This window comes from Dioscorea cayenensis, chromosome 20 (assembly GCF_009730915.1).
Source record: "Dioscorea cayenensis subsp. rotundata cultivar TDr96_F1 chromosome 20, TDr96_F1_v2_PseudoChromosome.rev07_lg8_w22 25.fasta, whole genome shotgun sequence".
NCBI classification, from domain to species: domain Eukaryota; kingdom Viridiplantae; phylum Streptophyta; class Magnoliopsida; order Dioscoreales; family Dioscoreaceae; genus Dioscorea; species Dioscorea cayenensis.
In genome coordinates this window covers 29,208,214-29,223,153 of record NC_052490.1, presented here as the reverse complement: position 1 = coordinate 29,223,153, position 14,940 = coordinate 29,208,214, and the positions used below count along the sequence as shown (strand labels likewise).

General features: G+C 35.5%; 1 protein-coding gene across 9 annotated transcripts; it reads right to left on the bottom strand.

Annotated features, from left to right (window-relative positions):
* Nucleotides 1-815: 815 nt before the first annotated feature.
* On the bottom strand, nucleotides 816-14,130 carry LOC120251629. Of its 9 annotated transcripts, none has more exons than XR_005533464.1 (15): nucleotides 14,002-14,130; nucleotides 13,261-13,358; nucleotides 12,450-12,679; nucleotides 12,073-12,240; nucleotides 11,559-11,922; nucleotides 11,324-11,467; nucleotides 10,034-10,186; nucleotides 9,841-9,957; nucleotides 8,841-8,918; nucleotides 4,920-5,069; nucleotides 2,840-4,441; nucleotides 1,843-1,917; nucleotides 1,448-1,541; nucleotides 1,291-1,369; nucleotides 816-1,201 (listed from the first exon to the last, which is right to left on the bottom strand). XR_005533464.1 is itself a non-coding variant. In XM_039260219.1 (14 exons), the coding sequence occupies exons 1-13, from the start codon at nucleotides 14,072-14,074 to the stop codon at nucleotides 1,458-1,460; spliced, it is 3,345 nt and encodes a 1,114-aa protein (XP_039116153.1). In that variant the 5' UTR covers nucleotides 14,075-14,130; the 3' UTR covers nucleotides 817-1,217; nucleotides 1,448-1,457. The 9 variants fall into 9 exon arrangements, 3 of the variants coding, with proteins under 3 accessions (XP_039116153.1, XP_039116151.1, XP_039116154.1); XR_005533462.1 differs by having other exon boundaries at nucleotides 817-1,217; nucleotides 1,448-1,550; XR_005533459.1 differs by having other exon boundaries at nucleotides 817-1,201; nucleotides 1,448-1,550.
* Nucleotides 14,131-14,940: the final 810 nt, after the last annotated feature.

The window sequence follows — 14,940 nt, the reverse complement described above, 5'->3', positions numbered from 1 at the left end:
ATGTGAGCTCTTCGGTCCTGGAATCCATCATTGTTGAAATCTACACAGAAGTATACCGAATGGCAATAATGGATATCATGTCGACGTCAAGGATGAGTCATTAAGGTCGCCTTACTGGTAGTAAAGTGGTGATAAAATGAACTCGAATCTGGCATTCTGACAAGTCCATTAACTTAAAAGAAAGATTAACTTTTTTGAGAAATTCAAAATAGCTGTATTCTGGACCAGGATTACATAGAATAATAGTAGGAATACAGCCTTTAATCATAACCGGTTTGCCATATTTACAGTTTGATTGCCAGTTTCTCTGGGCACCAATTAATTCTTTCCAATGTTTTAACCTGAGATATTGTGGTGCGACATCATCAATGGCATTATACATTACATCATTTCAGAATGTCTTCAAATCCATATGACCACAAATATAATTATGCGGTCCCAAAGGCCTAGCCGAAGCCATTTTCCCCGTTCGGCTCGGTCCTTCTAAGATAAGACTCATTGGTCGACCCATGACATTTTCCCCGTTCAACTCGGTCCTTCTAAGATAAAACTCATTGGTCGATCTATATTATCTTTTGTAATAAATCAATGTCATAAAAATTGAATTACAAAAGGAACAATAAATTATTTCCTTACATATGTCATTTCAATTTTTTATTTATAAAAATAATTTTTATTTTATAAATGATCTGATAGAACCTTAATTTTTCATTGTTATCCCTAAATACCGCTGGAAATCTTGTTGAAAGGCATACTAACTCCATACAAGAATCTATCAAAAGTAGAGAGACATTTTCAGATCAAAAAACCTTTCCTTGCAGGTCATTCTCACATTTGCAAATGAAACACAACAGAAAATCACTTAAGTTTGAATGAGGGCAGTGGATATACCAAAAGAACAACAACATTTTCATATACATTTTCAAAGGACACAAATTATCAGCATAATAACATGAGAAAGTATGTCTTTACAGTAAACATCCTCAACACCTCCAAAACCCCAAGAGATATTTTGTAAACATGACACCAAAAAGAAATTTATATTCTGGGGATCAAAATGTTATGAAGATAGATTGATAAACACATGCATGATACCTGGGCCAGTAAGAAACTGCTTCAGACTCTTGCATGATAATGGAGCAGAAGGTGCACATTAAGGCTGAGGCCACTGATGTAACTACTTAATCTTCGTGTCGAATAACTGAAAATCAAGATTCCTGATCAGCAAGGAAGGCAGAACTTAGGCAAGTTTTGGAACAAATTATGGCTTAGCAGTGTTCTACAGTATACCTGTGATATGCAGGTTGATGTACCATTTGGATGAATTTTGATCCTAATGGAAAGTTGTTAGTTTGGTTCTGGCTTTTTCCTTCAGTCAAATTGGAAAGAAACAAGACCGAATGAATTAAAGAAACTAATTGAATTAGATTTTCCATAATATGCAGACCTGGATAGGCTCATTGAGTCGATGGAGTCTGCCGATGTCTCGAGTCCGAAGGAGAAGCAGATTGCTCAGCATTTGGAGATTTTGAACCTTCACCCTGTGAAGACTGATTACAAGTTTCATTAGGAAACTAATCTCAAACAAAGTCGACAAAGCAAAAAGAATAGAGAAAAAAAAACTTAGAAGAACTATACATGGATCCTAAGCTTGCAGCAATGAATAATGTTTGCTATGATATTTATTCATCAATATCTATGAATATGAACAAGGACTGTTCCCAACAAAATCCATATATATTGACCAAAGACCTCATTAATATCATTGTCCATGAACAATGATTGTTCTGATTAGCGTCGAGCAATGCTGTAATTCTAGCTGTACTGGAGTAATGAGGTTACCTGGGATGTAACAGCTTGCTGGCCATAGTGCTGCGCAAGTTGATTGGCTGAATAATGCTGTATGTGAACAGCATGCTGCTCATGAAATAAACATGAGATCAGAAAATCAATCATATTTCATTAGTAACCAAACATTTGATTAACAATTGCTCCGTGAGTCACCTGAAGCAACCCATTTAAATGAGAACCAGAACAAATAATTCACTAAAAGACTTTTGCATAAAAAGATATCTGATAATTGAGCAGAATTCACAGTTGGCACATCTTTAAATATAGAATATATGGCTCCTTGCAGCTTGGAATGGAATTCAGAACAAATCATTTTTCACAAAAGAAAAGAAGGGGCGCAGTGGAACTCTTAGAAGCTAGCATGTGCACAAGGGAACCTCTACAAGGATACCTGGTTATCTAGTTTGAACTCATCTCACCAAGAGCTTATCGGTCTAAACACCTATAGCTCCCTCGAGCTGCATGGGTTTATAGAAAAGGGGCGGAAAATAACCCTCTAATACTATGTTTAGGAAAATCAACATAGATTTCCTTTAGAATACCTTCAGCAGAAAATTCAAAATAAACGAAATGTTCCACATGACAAAATAGGAACTTGAAAAAAATATCTTGGACTTTAAGGCCCTTGGTGATCTTCCACCCCAAGGTCATAAGAATATCAGAAATTCACAAGTTAACAAAATTCCAACAGCCTGTGAATTGAGCTGATTGGAGAAAACAGATTAGCAAATTCAAAGAGCATTAGTCGTTGTTCTTTTACTGAATGTGGTTTACCCACTTTTGTAAATAAATAAAAAAAAAAACGCATTAGGTGTGTAGCCATATTGTATGTTCAAAATCCCACGCATCCCGAATGAAACAATTTCACAGACAGTGACACCATGGAGCTAAAGCTGCTATCTCATTTTCCTCAAGGAACTTGCTTACTCACAAGCATTAAAATATCAGTCATTTAAAAAAAAAATTGAATTACTTAAAATGAGTGCACCTGTAAATAATGCCTATCTGAGGAACTTGATTGCTGCTGCATCTGGTGCATCTGCTGTTCTTGAAGTGTCTGCTGTTGCTGTGGTGCCTGCTGCTGCTGATTCTGAGGATGTTGTTGCTGCTGAAGTAACTGTTGTTGCTGCTGCTGCTGCAAGAGAAGTTGTTGCTGGTGTATATATAGCTGTTGCTGCTGCAGGTATAGAAGCTGCTGCTCATGTGACATCTGTTGGTTCTGTTGCTGATATGGAGACGTTTGCTGCAGCTGTTCATGTTTTTCCTGCTGTGATGAGTGCTGTGCTTCTTGTTGGCTAACATGATGCTGGTTTTGCTGCTGCATCACAAGTGACTGTTGTTGATTTTGAAGTTGCAGCTGCTGTAGTTGCAGGTTTTGCATCTGTTGCAATTGCTCAATCTGTAGTTGCTGCTGTGTCGAGTTTGCTTGTTGGTTCTGTTGCTGTTGTAGCTGCACCTGTTGCAAATAATAAAGCTGTTGCTGATAATACTGCCATATATGAGGAGGGAATCCTTGTCCATTTTGAAGATATCCATACTGTTCATTGCCTGGTAAAACGTATTGATATACTTGCATAGCGGGAGATAAGGTAGCTGACTGGGTGCTCGGTTGTGCTTGGGCATACACAAAGCCTTGCTGCATCATATTGTGTCCTGGCCAGGCAATGTTACTAACTGGGTAAACTTGAGCAGCAGTCATTTGATATGGAACTTGGACTTGATCAGCTTGTTGTCTTTGTTGAACATTTGCAGTCGGAGACTGACATGGATAACTTTGATTTGTGGCCATTTGTGAGTTTGTAACTGCTGGGGCATATTGTACATGTGCAGCAGCTACCTGCTTTTCTTGAGGCTGTGGAGATTGAACGCTTGAATGAGATCTGTGATGGTAGTCCTCTCGGGCCAGCACACTGTAGTGTGTCCCAGCAGAGTTCTCATCATTACTGGATTTCTGCACAACTGAACCCTTCTGTGATTCAAGGGAACTCTGATCACTGGCTGAATGCATTGGACTAAAATCCTTTTCAAATTTTACTTGAGGTCCAGAGGATCTGGACATGGAATCTTTAAAGGCTCCATTTGATCTGGAATCTACCAGAGGAGCAGTCCGGTCAGGAGAACCAGTCAGCTTGGTTTTCTGAGTTTCAACTTCCAGATAATTTATTGAGAGATTATCGCTTGAAGGTTTAATATTATCGCAGGTCTCTTTTTTCAGTTCAATGTCTTCAACTACAGAATGTGGTTGCATTTCAGAAGCAGTTTCAACATGTGCCAACATTCCTGTTGCATCACTTCTGATTTCTTTTGCCTGTGAAGGCAATGTCAGAACCTCTTCAGGCACTGTGCTGGTAATATTTCCCAGAGATGATCTTTCTGTATGTGTGTCTGGCTCATCATGGCTATTTTCTCCATTCACAAGATGAAATGAAGTAGCCAACATTGCAGCTTTTAGTTCTGCTATATTGTCAAAGGTACCTTTCCCAGTGGTTGTATGGTTAACTGAAGGTCTCATTACATGTGGAAAAAGTTTCCAGTGACGATCCCATGCCTTTCTGATGTCATGAATAGTTCCATATTGGTCAACTAACTGCTAATGACAAAACAAAACCAAGTGGATTTAGAAAAATGCAATCAAGTAAAAGCTGAGAAATTGACAGAATACCAATTCAAATTTACAACACACAGGATCCACTACTATGTTCATAGACATTGCCACCAACTGTGCAACCATATGACAACTTGTCTTAACTGACCACTGGTAATCTTGCTGTTATAAACTGATCAAATGCGACTTTCTGACAAGAATAAAGATGAAAATATAACCTTCAGTTATTCCTTCAAGCATTTATACAAAAACAGGTCATGGACAAATTCAGTGGGCTCTTAGTCAGCAACTAACCTACTATCAAATTCAAAGGCGTTAATAACGACCCAAAATTTTCATCTGAAATTGTTGGAAACAAAGAATAAATTTCGTAAAGGAAGAAAAAAAAACATGTATACAATGGAATTGAAAAGGACCTGCTTACTTATTAAGTCAATTAATGAGTGAAGAGAAGCTATATGACCTTTAAAAACAACCTTGAGATGTCCTCTCGGTCATTAGAGCTCAAAGACCGTGATAAATCTGTTCCAGGAGAAATTAAATTAGCCATAAAACCATCCACTTCAGGTAACTGTCTGGTGTCACCATGCATGGTTAGGAACTGCATCAAGCCCTGCATGGAAGCCAAAAATAAAATTTCCATCCATAGCCCATGTAATACTGCAATCTAAATTTCATTGGATTCACAACTTGCAAAAGCAAGAATAAGAAAAATATAGTATCCCACAACAATAAAATGAAAACTACCTTTACCAAAAACATAGTCTAGCTGATAGCATTCTAAGTAGGATGAAGTTTTCAACATAGTGGCCATTGCAATTTCCATTGAATGCGGAAACAACTTTATATCTTAGTCCATGGCTATCAAAGAAACACAAAAAGATCACTGCAAGTATAGATATCAGATATCATGTGGACCCCATCCTTTGTCTCCATACTCTTGTAAAATAGCTTCAACGTCTGAATTCCCGGCACTTTTCCGGGCTTCCATCTTGTCATTCTCGCCCATGGAACCACGATTTAAGGCTTGCTTTTCTTTTCCCACTTTGATCTCTTAGAGAAGTCGAGAAGCGCAGAGCTTTGCTGGAGCTTCTTGGTGGTGGTGGACGAAGTTGAGAGGAGTTTTATGTCGTGCACTCGTCGGCAAGTTTGGAGGTAGGTAGCATTGCTTTTCCCCATGGTTGCATGCCTGATCGTTGAGTATAACCTCCTAGTGAGTCATGGTTGAAGCTGCGCTAGAGTATCTTCTTGCTTACTAGTAGTTTTGGTTTGAAGTTTACTTGACTATCTTGCTTATGCTATGTTGATGCATGGGTTGCATGTTAAAGCCAGTGCTTACATCTCCCTGGAGATGTTCTGAACTACACTTTTTCATCTTTCCATCCCATTGAGCTTGTTGCAACCCTTGTATATGCACACACACACACATATATATAGTTATGTATGTGCGCATATACTCATATGTCAACCTGCATCCCTATATATATATAGTTATACATATATGTATACATCTCTTATATGTTGATTCTGCAGCCTCTATGTGTAATTATACATATATATGCACTTAAAAGTGGGTTTGCAGCTGACCATTTGTGCCAGAGTAGGTATATCTACATATGTTCTTGGTCTGCAACATTGTATTAGTGCATATATATTATATGTATTCACATATGATCTGCACTCTGCAGTCCCTTTTATATATAGTTATATATATACTCATATATATTGATCTGCAGCCTTTGAATATTGTTGTATATATATATACATCTATATGATTGATCCACAGCTTTTGTCTATAGTTATATATATGTATACATACCCATAGGTTGATTTTGCAGTTATATATATAGTTTTATGGTTTAGTGTTGACCTACATGTTAAGGTCATCAATTACACTCCTTTATCTAGAGCCTAAAGCAATGTTTGCATGCTTTTTTAAGACCCCCAATATGACTGTTTTTTGGCTTGGTAGTTTTCAAAGCTATTTCTGTACTCTGTGCATTCCATTTTTATGCACTTCTTGTTTAGAGTTTTCATGCGAGTCATGCCACACATGGGTGTGAACTTTTAAGGGTGTTTTTTGTTTACCCTACCCGGGGCTAGGCCCTCATGTTGATCATCTTTTAAATTGCTGTATGAAGTGTGTGAGTGTAATTAGCTTGGGTTTAGTTGGTTTCGGTGTCCGTGCTTTACTAATTTTATTTAAGTTGGTAAACTTAGATTTAATTTAATGGCTTAATTATAGGATCCTCCCAGAAAATCGAGTCTTAGTGTCGGGTGGAGTTTTAGAGCTTGGAAAATTTTCAGGTAAATAATCCATCAGAGTCGTTTCCCTTTTAAATATCTAAATTCCAGTTTTACTTATTGATTTATTGTTCTTTATGCAGTTATCTTGTGTATTGTTCCGAAATTTGAAAATGTTAGTTAATATCATTTAGACATTATAATGTGATAACCATTAGTTAATTTGCCATTATTTAAGTAATCTCTATCCTTGTTAGATATTATTTACCTACCCATTATTAAACTTATTTATTTATCTTTTATAGTTTATTATTTTGACTATTCATTTAATGACATTATTTACTAGACACTTGTTTCCTACCTTCTTATTTTGTGATCATCATTTTCCTACATAAATTGCGGCTGGATTTATTTATTCATTTAGTCATTTTGAATATAAGTGGATTATTTTCTTTGAATAGTGAGTTACATTACAATCTAAACTTCTGCTTTCCATCTCTTGTTGTATGAATAATTCTGTACATCGACTCTGAGATCGTTTGAGTATTTTTGGTCTTCAAATGAACAGTACTTAACCTTGTTAGTAGGGGTTAAACATTGACCTTGTTAATAAGAATTTATGGAAAATGAGACTGCAGCTTCACAACGGTCCATTACTGAAATAATGACGGCCTCTGATATTCAGTCTTATGTCATCGAGAATAAATAAATGACCTCTGTTATTCAGTCTCGTGTCATCGACGATAAATAAATGGCCTTTCTTATTCTGGCTCAAGTCACCGAGGATAAATAAATAACCTTTGATATATACACTAAATTTGGAGACCAAGACGTTATTTGACTATTAATTATTAGGATTTTGAATTGCATTTTTTGAATCCTGGCTTTCCTATAATTACAGTATTTTTCTAGATAAAAGGTATAATTTTGGAACTATAGATATGACGGATTACCTTATTTTGTACTTTTGTGTAAGCTCTGTTAAATATGAGTTTAAGCCCTGATTTTTCTCGTTATTGGAATTTGAGTTTCTTAAATTCTGTAAATTTTAATTTTCTTCAGTGGATTACTTACTAAGCTAGTAAGTTCATAAAGATGCTTTAAACTCTTTTTTAGATCAAAAGTAGTAGCTTGGCGAGATACTTAGCAAGCTGGCTGTCCATGGATGCTATTCCGATTTCCGCCTTATTGTAGCATTGAGTTGTTGTGTTGGTTGGACCTTAACAACTTGTATTTTGCATTTCATGTATTTCTAGACCTTATTGTACTCTTGAAGTTGTAACCCTATAACTTTGTTAGTTGTCATATTTTCTGCTCTGAGACGGGTTTAAGGCCTTGCAAACTTATTGGGTTCATATCTTCCCACTACGCCGTTTGTCCTCGTGTTGAGTTCTGCTTGGCCGAGTCCAAGGCGTGACATCAAATAATGTCATAAGTGTTCATATAGGGACTTGAGATTCACAGATAAGATATGTGAGTGGGGAAAGCGTCTTAAAAAGACTACAAACACATTTTTCACTATTTATGTCCCAGAATAGAAAGTATGCAAGCCTTAATTTTGAGAGGGTGTCTACAAGTACGCATAATTAGCTAAATTAAGGTTCTATGATATGCCAAGACATTTAGTGAGGTAACTTTAGCTAAACACTTAAGGCTGGCTAATCAGAGAGGGTTCTGGTTGGATAGGGAAGCTGAGCACCCAATTGAAGGCATCCATGGCATTTAGATGAAACTTTGTACTACTGACTACTTACAGGCAGGAACAATCCTGGATCAGGGTAAATTGTCTCTTTATCAATTGATATTTTCTTTAAAAAACAAGCCCACACTTCAAATTTGGAAAGGATCAGATGCTTAGCACTGCTGCCATCTACACCGATAACAAGGAAGACATCATACAGTTAACATCTAATGCTATTTTAAAACCATCTTCGTTATCATATGACTCAAGGTCAAATTCCTCATTAATCATCTATTTAAGCGAATTTAAGAAAAAACCAAGCATTCTTGTGCAGTGAAAAACAACCGCCTCTGTGATGTCTTCATGAGTAGACAAAACAAAATCAGATTAAAAAAAACTCACTCATATTACAAGAACTTAGTCAATAAACATATAAATTAGTAAAGAGGGAAACGGAACCTCTATCATCGATTTGCAAGGCTTCTGTTGAACTCCTTTGACAAAAGCCTCTCTTGCAGCATCTATTCTACCAGTTACCTGTAGAAAAATTCCAGTAACCATATTAACTTCTAGCTTTAAACAAATTTCTATTGCAAGGGGGAAAAAATTCAATCTATTGTAAAGCAAATGGTATAAAGAAGCACAGAAAACAATTCAACATGTGAATTTGGAGGCCTGGAAGGCAACAAAAAAAAAATTAGATATACTTCTGCATAAAATTTATGATCATTATTAGTATTAGCATATTACAAAACTTACAGGAATTGCAACAAAATACTCTTTTTAACAACTAAAACTATAACGGAATCAAGCCCCTACAAATATGATGATCCACGTTGGAAATCTGCCCCCAACAAAGGTCTTCCCAAAAGGATAATTACTTGGGATGTTTTTGGAGAAATATTTGGACTATTATGTAACATAGCAATTATGCTGTCTCTGGGGGGCAAACACCGTAGTAACTACTAGACCTAAAACAGCCAATGATGGGCTTTGATAGCTAGTAGAACCACAGATAAGCTTCGCCATTATTTTTTTCTCCACCTTTTTCCACTGTGGATCAGGTGCATTCTGCTTTCAGCCAGATGGCTTTATGAAAGATAGGAGAAAAGGTGGTGACATCAGCAGGGCTCTGATTACAACCACAAGTAGATGATATGTTGGGACTTGGGAACTGAAGGAAATACTAGGTTCAACATCAGGGATATCACTCATGACCTGTTTGGGTGTAAACTCAGTAAGCTTTTATGTTTAAGACCCTTTTCAGATTCTCCCAACATAACCACATGCTGTGATCTTCTAGGCTTGAGTCGCTTGACATGCATTCTAACACTTATCTTGAAGGAGAATATCAATCCTTCTGGTGAAACTAGTCAAGCTAAATAATAACATTCATAATCAAACAATCTCATCCAATATTAGAATACCAGATCAGAAGTAAAAGACTCATAAAACATACCACAAGTGTGAACTGAGCAAAATTAGAATATAGTATTGATAAAGCATTGGAATCATCATTCTTCGTTGCCACTTCAATTGCTTTCTCATATATCAGAAAAGCGGCTTCATTGTTTCCCTACAAAGCAAGGAAAAATAGTTGACACAACAGATTCCTTATCTTTTCAAAATAAAGTATACCACAAATCAAGTACCATGCGCTTTTCCATGTTGGCTTGTCTGTTAACATTCTCAGTAAGGTCAATCGTTGAATCACAGGAGCATTGAGGAAAAGAAGCACGTGCACTGGAGATGTCGCCAACTTGCTCTTTATACATAGTATAGTAAATATGGAAGGTTGGATTTTTCTGATAGAAAAATAAGAGTCCAAAAGCCATAATAAGTATGTAAATTGGCAAATGAAGAAAGAAAAACCTACGTGCATAGCTAGTAACCAGTTCTTTTTTACTATTACATACATAATTAGCTCTAAATATTGTCAACAGCCTACTTGATGAATATCATGTCCTTTAGGACAAGCAATTATAAAAAAAACACCTCATTGCAGAAACTACTGAAGTTATGATAGTTAACTTATTGAAGTTTCAATGGCCAGGTGAAGTAATCTGAAAATGGCAAAGTTCGGCAAAAGAGTTCAAGTCATATAAAGGCCATTTGGTGCCTGCCTTTCAAGGTAACCCTTGCTGGATTGGAAAAGTTATGAATGATTTCACATGTACAAGCAGTCACCAACTGCATAGCTTAAAAATGAAAAGGTTCATGAGAAAGGGCTATCAAACATTCCAATATTATTTTTCAAAAGTTGGCCAATCATATTGGTTTTATCTGTGTGAAAACATAAGCCCTTAAATGCATCCTATAGAAAATTCTATGTGATGTGAACTCAGCAGATGCTAAAGACAAGCATAAAGTTAGTAATGTAGATCATGGCACCAGTAGGAAGCTAATCAAATAATGGCAATCACTAATCGTTCACAAGAAGCATATAACCTTCATGTCATCCACTCAACAAACTGTTTAAACATTGTCCTTCAAAAAATGGCTGCATATCTAACATTTACTGAAGTTTTTAATCTGCCAAAATGCGTGTTCTACAACTGAGTAGTCCCAACTCCAAATATCCACTCTTAAATAATATTTCAAAGCATGAAATTGCTATTGAGATTAAGATCCTTTTCGAAGTGGTATCTTCAACAAGCTTCTTTGAGATTTTTCACCTTATTAGTGAGAGTTTTCTGTTCCCTTCGCAGTTGTTGCCCATTATACAGAATAATGATAGGTACCAAAATGAACTCGTATTACAGTAAATATATTTTGCTGGTGACTAAAGCTTGCAAAACAATTTGTTTACCTGCCATAAAATAATAATTGAAATGGAAAAAGTTAAGGAAGTTCACAAATGAAGTACTTACAAGCAGCAAAGAAAGGGATAAAAATATGAACTTCCAAATATTGAAGGAACTCAATGATTTACTTGTTCATACCTTTAGAAAGACAGTTGATGCTCGCTTAAGGGCATTGTTTGCTATTGCTCTACCACCCTTAGCATCTACAAATTCCACGTAACGGATCCAGAACTCTGGGTAATTAGCGCAAGCAATTAAACATCTCTCATACAGTTTTACAGTCTGCCATTGGAAAAGAGAGCTGGTTCAGAAACAGAAACATGCCCAGAAAATTCATATCAAGTGCATGGTCTTTAAACTTCAAAAAATTTACCCAGTCAAAATCTCCTTGATGTTCAACAAAGTCAAGATACTTGTGCCAGTTATCAAGTTGAGAACAATCAAGTGGATTGACATGGAAATAAGGCCTCCTTATGCATGCCTCAAAACATTTGATATCACCGTCTATTTGAGTTGACTTATGATACAATTGCTCCCCGGCTGATAAATATTGTTTCAACGTATTAGAATCAGGATGACCATCTTCTCCATTTATGAGGTTTCCAACTATATCTGATAACTCAGCATATTTGTAAGACTTTACATTTTCAGCTTCACAAGTAGGTACATCCTCTATTGTAACATCGTCACTTTCTAAACATCCCATTTCTTCCCATATAGAACGCAACTTTTTAAAACTGAAATTTTAAAAAAGTGACAAAATTAAAACAAGGACCTTTATCACTAACAACAAACTAAAGAACTAAAATATTATTTTAACAGAAATTCTCACAGACCATATCACAGAATACTATAAGTAGACTAGTAGAGAACTACTAAATATATACCTTTCAAAATAGTTCTTCAAATTTCTTGTTGGAAATCTCAGAATGTTAATGTAGATAGGAGCAAGGTGAGTCCATTGTTTCTGAGAATACTCAAATTCAATATATTTATCCCAAAGACGATCACACAAGTAGTCCTTTCCAACAAAAGATAATGCCCTTTTAAATAATCTGTGAACAATAAATAATATGTAAGACAACCATGAATCTAGTTTATCCAGTCACTTACGACCTGCAAATCAAAAACCAGAAGATTTCTAAAGTTTAAAGAAATGATAAGAAAATTTAAGAGTAAATGTCATTCTTTTAATCTAAACTAAATGTAGCCAGTTCCCAAAGTAAAATGTGTCCTTCCTAGAATACCTATTTATTTATATTACCTTCGAACATCAGCAGGATCTTCATAGCATTTAATAGCAAAGCTACAATAATTGACCCAGTGGTCTACAGAGTATGCCAGTGCTCCGGCAGCCTGCTCATAGATATCTTGCACCTCTTGCAAAGTGCACAATCGTGCCTTGTGACTTGCATATTTTGACCAATACGCATAGCACAAAGGAAATTCTGACAAGAAATGATCATAAACCTGGGTGATTCTTTTTATGCTATTCTGCATAAATATGCACATGTCAGTAAAATGAATTTAAAATGGGTGGAGATAGTAAGAAACTCAACATTGGATAAACAGAGGATAACTTATCAAAATGGAAATTTTATACAAAGAAATGGAATCTCAGGAAAGCAAACAGCAAATTTAAAGGATAGGTAGCATAGCTCAGTATAATCTAAAGGATCATCAGGCTGAGTGGCAATTCAAGCAATTAGAATCTTTTGTTCATCTTGTTTTCTTCTCTTTTTTTTTCCCTTATTCTGTAGGGTTTTCAGAAATTTTAAGAAAGCAAACTTATACAATGGCAATCAAGAAAATAAGTACTGCATTCAACAATTGCATCAGTCTCCCTGGTATCAGTAAAATAGGTTGCAAAAATAAATAAAAATATAAATAAATAAACAAAGGTTTAAAAAGAGCAAGACTATATTTCAACCATGTTGAAATAGTGAAACACATTGCAGAAATAAACTTCTGTTCTTCTCATGATAACCCCATGAATGCATGAAACATTGGTCGAACCCGAAGATATCTATGTTGAAATTTTTAAGGTAAAAGCATATGGGAAGAGGTCAACTCACAGGTTCCATATTCTCAATTTCTGTTATAAGCATTATCCAAGTATCAAAATCAATCGGATTGCTTTCCACCATCTCTCGAAGTTTAGTATCAAAAAGATCTGCTACAAAGAAAAACTTAATTATCATATCAACTCAGATAATCAGAAGTTTTACACTACGTAAATTAATTGCAACTCTTATGAAAGTTCCGTACTTAACTTACATTCTATTTGTTACCATTACTTCACAGTTCACAATTGAACTGCTTTATGATAAAATCCCGCATCAAGCACAAAGACGTTCCACAGACAACCATATAGTCATGAACCATAATAAGTAACTGCAACAAGCAAATCATGCCTTTCTACAGATAAATGGAATCCTTGGGAACACAAAATATCACCAGCATTAAAATGAGTCATAAACGAAGACAAGAACATGAAAAATCCCACTTTTCACCAACGAGTACTTACAAGCATACTCTCAGAATGCCAGAACCCAAGCAATTCCATACATAAACTCAGGACAACAAACACACGTTCCATCAAATTTCTCCTCGAAAATCACATTACTGCTTGCACTTGAGACTACAAGCATCACTACCAAACATCAAAAAGCATCAAAACATCATGCAATCAAATGAAAAACTTAGTCTCCAATTTCACTATTCCTCCTAGCCACGCTTAATCTAAGAATGGATTTGTTGGTCTTCTTTTTTTATGGGAAAAGAGCATGGATAAGATGAGAAACAAAAGCACAAACCGCTTTGTGGGGATTGAGTTCCCAAGGTTGCATCTTGGAGCATTTCATCTGCTTCCTCTTCGGAGTTCCCCATGGAATGCTTGCTCCCTTCTACTACCGTCCCTCGCCTCGCCAGGAGCAAAGGGCCCGTCTTTGTCCCCGCTGGTTTTTTTTTCTCAGAGTTTTTTACATTTATACCCATAACCTGAAATTACAAGTATACCTCCATAATAAATTTCATATATACCTTGAAAAATGATATTTTTATATCTAACCTAAAGTCACACTTATACCCTTTCAAAATGGTGAAATGGGATACAGATTCCCTTTAATTTTTTTTTTTTCAAAATATTTTATTTTATTTTATGTTCTTCTTTTTTTCAATTTTTATTTCGTAGTTTGTGAATTATTTTGAAAAACTACTTTTTGTATTTTTTTTTATTTTAAAAAAATACAGCCTAGTTATTTATTAAAATGAACCAATTAAAAACAGTAAAGAAATTAAAGAAAAAAAAAACATAATTACAAAATAACATTTACTCATATGTCCTTATACATATATCATTTTATATTCTCTCAATTTTTAAATCAAAATAAATGAGATTATACCCACTTAAATGTTTTGATTATATTTTTATATTTTAATAGTTTAATTGTAAAAACAATACTAACAAAAATCATTTGTTGTAATATTAACTTATTAATAAATATTATAGCTTAGCTTATAGGGGGTTTGACAAAAAATTTCTTCACAATTTTAGTTGATTATTTGCAACTTTACATATATAAGTAAAACAAAACAAAAACAAAAACAAAAACAAAAAAATAACAAAACTAGCAAGGCGGGGCATGAAGAAAAAACCATGGCAGCGGTTTGTGGTATTTAGAATATTATTATTTAGGCGGGGGCGCAGCGAGGTGCAGCGTGAGCCCAGGGATGGTAGAAGCCTACCCCCGGCT